This window comes from Haliaeetus leucocephalus, unplaced genomic scaffold (assembly GCF_000737465.1).
Source record: "Haliaeetus leucocephalus isolate CR32 unplaced genomic scaffold, Haliaeetus_leucocephalus-4.0 Scaffold1, whole genome shotgun sequence".
Taxonomy (NCBI): domain Eukaryota; kingdom Metazoa; phylum Chordata; class Aves; order Accipitriformes; family Accipitridae; genus Haliaeetus; species Haliaeetus leucocephalus.
The window spans coordinates 10,318,623-10,322,315 of record NW_010972437.1 but is presented as its reverse complement, the minus strand read 5'-3'; the positions used below and the strand labels follow the sequence as shown (position 1 = coordinate 10,322,315).

At 53.0% G+C, this 3,693-nt stretch overlaps 1 protein-coding gene across 1 annotated transcript in view; it reads left to right on the top strand.

Annotated features, from left to right (window-relative positions):
- Positions 1 to 864, top strand: part of HOXD13 (homeobox D13) — a gene marked incomplete at its 5' end in the record, with an annotated part of 1,469 nt that extends 605 nt beyond the window's left edge. Inside the window, one exon of the mRNA XM_010569358.1 lies at positions 614 to 864. Within this exon, the coding sequence (XP_010567660.1) occupies positions 614 to 864 (251 nt within the window). The remainder of the gene's footprint in view (positions 1 to 613) is intronic.
- Positions 865 to 3,693: the final 2,829 nt, after the last annotated feature.

The window sequence follows — 3,693 nt, the reverse complement described above, 5'->3', positions numbered from 1 at the left end:
GCCCCTACCCCCGAGGAAACCTCACCCTCTGCTTTCCAGCCCGCGGGACAGACCCCGGGGCCCCCCCCGCCACCCAGCGCCAGGGCCCCGGACCCCCCGTCCCGCGGGCGCCGGGGCGGCCGCGGCTCCTTCTCCTGCTGCTTCCCTCGGAGGCCGGGTTTGTATTCGCGTTCGCAGTTTGCAGGAGGACGGCTCGAAGGCTTGCGCTCGTCCGCCTCTCCGGCCGGCGATTGACCCGGCCCCAGAGCACTTAAGAGGCTGGGAGTAGCGAGGGCACAGAGGCACAAACCACATGCAAACAAACCCGGGGAAACACACACCAAAGCGATTTCTGTGTGTGCGCTGCCAGCACCGACCTGCTCTCGGCACCCCAGCCAATGCCCCCGCCGTCCTACGTGCTCGCTAGCGATGCATGCCTGAAAAGTGATGACAGTCCATCAAGGTTTTGGTGCTTTACTAACGTGCAAATAATGTGGCGGTGTAAATAATAATAAACTGTAAACAACCCGGCATTATTTATTTGCCCGTGAAAACCAGTGCCCAACAAGTATCGGTTAAGCTTTAAACGCCTGTAATAAAATTCTAATTTTTCACATAATGTCTTTTACAATAGGGGACGTTGCACTAAACCAGCCCGATATGTGTGTCTACCGGCGTGGGAGAAAGAAGCGAGTGCCGTACACAAAACTGCAGCTTAAAGAACTCGAGAATGAATATGCCATTAACAAGTTCATTAACAAGGACAAGAGGCGAAGGATATCCGCAGCCACAAACCTGTCTGAGAGACAAGTTACCATTTGGTTTCAGAACAGGAGGGTGAAGGATAAGAAAATAGTCTCCAAACTGAAAGACAATGTATCTTGATCTATTAGTTGCGGACAGTGATGGATATATAAAATCAATTTACGACCAGCTAAAGACTTTTGGAAAGACTTCATTGAAAATATATTTAAATTTTTTTTCTCCTTCCAGCGGCGGCGAAATTGCGGGAATTGTTTTCCATGAAAGTCAGCGTTTTTCTCTCAGTGGAAGGGAGTGCTGACAAATCTTGAATTATAGTTCTGTTTCTTCCTTTTGAAAATAATAATAATATTAATATTAATTATATTTTCTGTTCTTCCCTCTAGGCCAGTATAAACGAATTTAAATATGTTGAACGGTTACAGTTATAACTTTCTTAAATGCTTAACTCTTTGGGGGGTTTTCTGTAGTTTTTTTTTTTTTCTCTGAACAACAGCCAGTGCCAAAAAGTGTCAGTTTTGATTTGGTATCGTAAACTTCAAAACACGCCGAGTGAAAAAAAAAAAAATCAATCGGAAAATGCAAGAAAGCCGGAGTCCGGACCCGTGGCAGCACCCGGCTGCTGCCAAAACCCGCCGAGCCCACCGGGACCCGGAGAGAATTACGAATTTCGTGGAGGGGTAACGTCTGCAGCCGGATTTTTAATTGCTTTTTCGAGGGAGGGAGAATCTCTCCGAGCAGTTGCGGGGCGCAAAGCACAGTCCCGGGCATATCCCATCGCACTCCCCGCTTCGACAGTTTTGGGTTTGGGTTTGGGTTTTTTTTTGGTTGGTTTTTTGTTTTGTTTTGCGGTTTTTTTTCCGCGATTTCGTTTTCAGTGGAAGGATTTCATATCCCCCGGTTGAAAAAGGAGCCGCCTGTTCCCGGGAAGGGGCGCTTCGGGCCCGGGCGGGCGCTGCCGGCCGCCGGGGCTGCGCGGCTGGGCGCTCCGCGGAGGCGCAGGTCGGGGCACCTCGGGGAAGCGCTTTCGGCGGGACTGATGGGTCAGCTCGTCCTGCAGCCAGGGGAGAGGCTGCCGCTACAGAGGTGTGTATAAACCTGCGCAGACCTTGTGTAAAATGCCCGCTCTAGCCTGTTTGTCCGGACAAGCACAAGACTCTTCTCCTTCCTCCCGCCACGGCGCTTAAAAAAACCCAACCAAACAAACAAAAAAACCCCAAAACTCCTGGTCGGAGAAGTGAAGTTCACCGCTAACTTTTAATTTACAAAAATAAACGGGTGTTAATGACAGAAGCAATAAATAAGGAATTTCAAAAGATGCCATAATTTATATAGGCCGAAAGGCTAGGATTTTGTCGATTTTTTTATTATTTTAAACCTAGTGTGCATGTTACGATATACACAGGGTGATCAGACACGCTAGTCAACTACTAGGAGAGAGAAGCGATATCCTCTCTGTTAATGTGCCTCGTCTAATTATTAAAATGTGTGTGTTCCGAACTAGTATTATTTATTATAATGTACTATTGCTCTAAACACTTTGATTACCAGTGTATGTGGGTAAGACATACGGTAAGACTATTTCTCCATAAACCATATCTTTTTCTTTTCTTGTCCTAAAGCCTGCTTTTACTTTGTGTTGGAAATATGGGCTGAACTTCCTAGCTGTTAACGATGTTGCCAAACTGTTCCTAAAGCATCTTTAATAAAACGATTTCTTTTCGATATGTATAAAAAGAGAGGAAGAAATTCGCCTTCTTTTTGCAGCAGGGCGTTTCGCGGGCTCCAGGCTTGCCTGGGAGCTTCCCGGGGCCACTTTTGGGACGCCGTTCTTGGGAAAAGAGAGGTAGATACGAGGCGAGGCGCGTTAAAGGAGGCAGAGGCGTATCCGAGAGCGCCTCGCCGCTGGGGAAGGGGTTTTTGGGAGGATGAAATGCTGCCGGCTTGAAACACCAGGGGTGGGAGGCAGGGGAGAGCCCGTCTCTCCCCTCTCCCCCCGAGCCCGGCTCCGCCTGCCCGGTGCCCGGTGGCCGGGGGCGGCCCAGCGCCCCTTTGTTTTCCCCTCCCAGGCCGACCCGGCACTTGCCGGTGCCCCGGCGGGGCTCCGCGGCGGCGGGGGCGGCCGCCCCGGCCTCCGTTCGCTCCGCAACCGGCTGGCTCCAGCGGGGGGTTATCTTCCGCCTCCTCCGCCTTCTTCCTTCCCCTTTCTCTTCCGCTTGAGCGCTCAGGGCTTTTGAGGCGTTTTTTTTCCCCCGAACGGACGAACAAAGGTGCGTTTCGGAGCGTTGCAGGTTTTACGGCGAAGCGCATTTCTGTTTGATTCTGGAGACTCGTGGGGCACATCACTGAAGTACCTGGAAGAGCCCTCTCTGCCGACGCAGCCTTGTTTTCTCTGAATGTTTTAAATTCTTCTTTCCCCACCCTTGCCTCCCCCCCCGCCCCCCAGCCACACACACACTGCGCTCCTCCTAATTCTGGAGAAGCTTTTCCTCCCAGTGAGCCTCCCCGCCGACGGAGGGCCGGGCACTGCCGGAGCCGTTGTGTTTCCCGGCCGCGGAGCCGTCGCGGGCTGTTCCCTTCCTCCTTCCAGGCTTAACCTTTGGCTTTGCCGGTCTCCGGGCTCTCAGAAGACGCAGCTTTGCCACGGCCAAAGCTCCCTTCCCGGGGCAGGAGGAAACCCGAACTGGCTGGCAAATCGGTACCAGATGGAGAGGAGTCGCCTTTTAATCTCGGAGTAACAACGTGCACAAGCAGTAAGCAAGCGGCAGCTACAGGCAGGAGGAAGGCGAGCCCGGGGCAACGGGCCGGGGCGCGTCAGCCCGCCCACCCAGCGGCGCCGATTTAAGTTTTCTACGCCCGGAGCTGGGCCACTGACGAGCGCTATTCAGAATCCCCGTGCCCGGGGTCCGGGCTCTGCCCGGGACGCGCACGGCCCCGGCCGGGCCCCGGCGC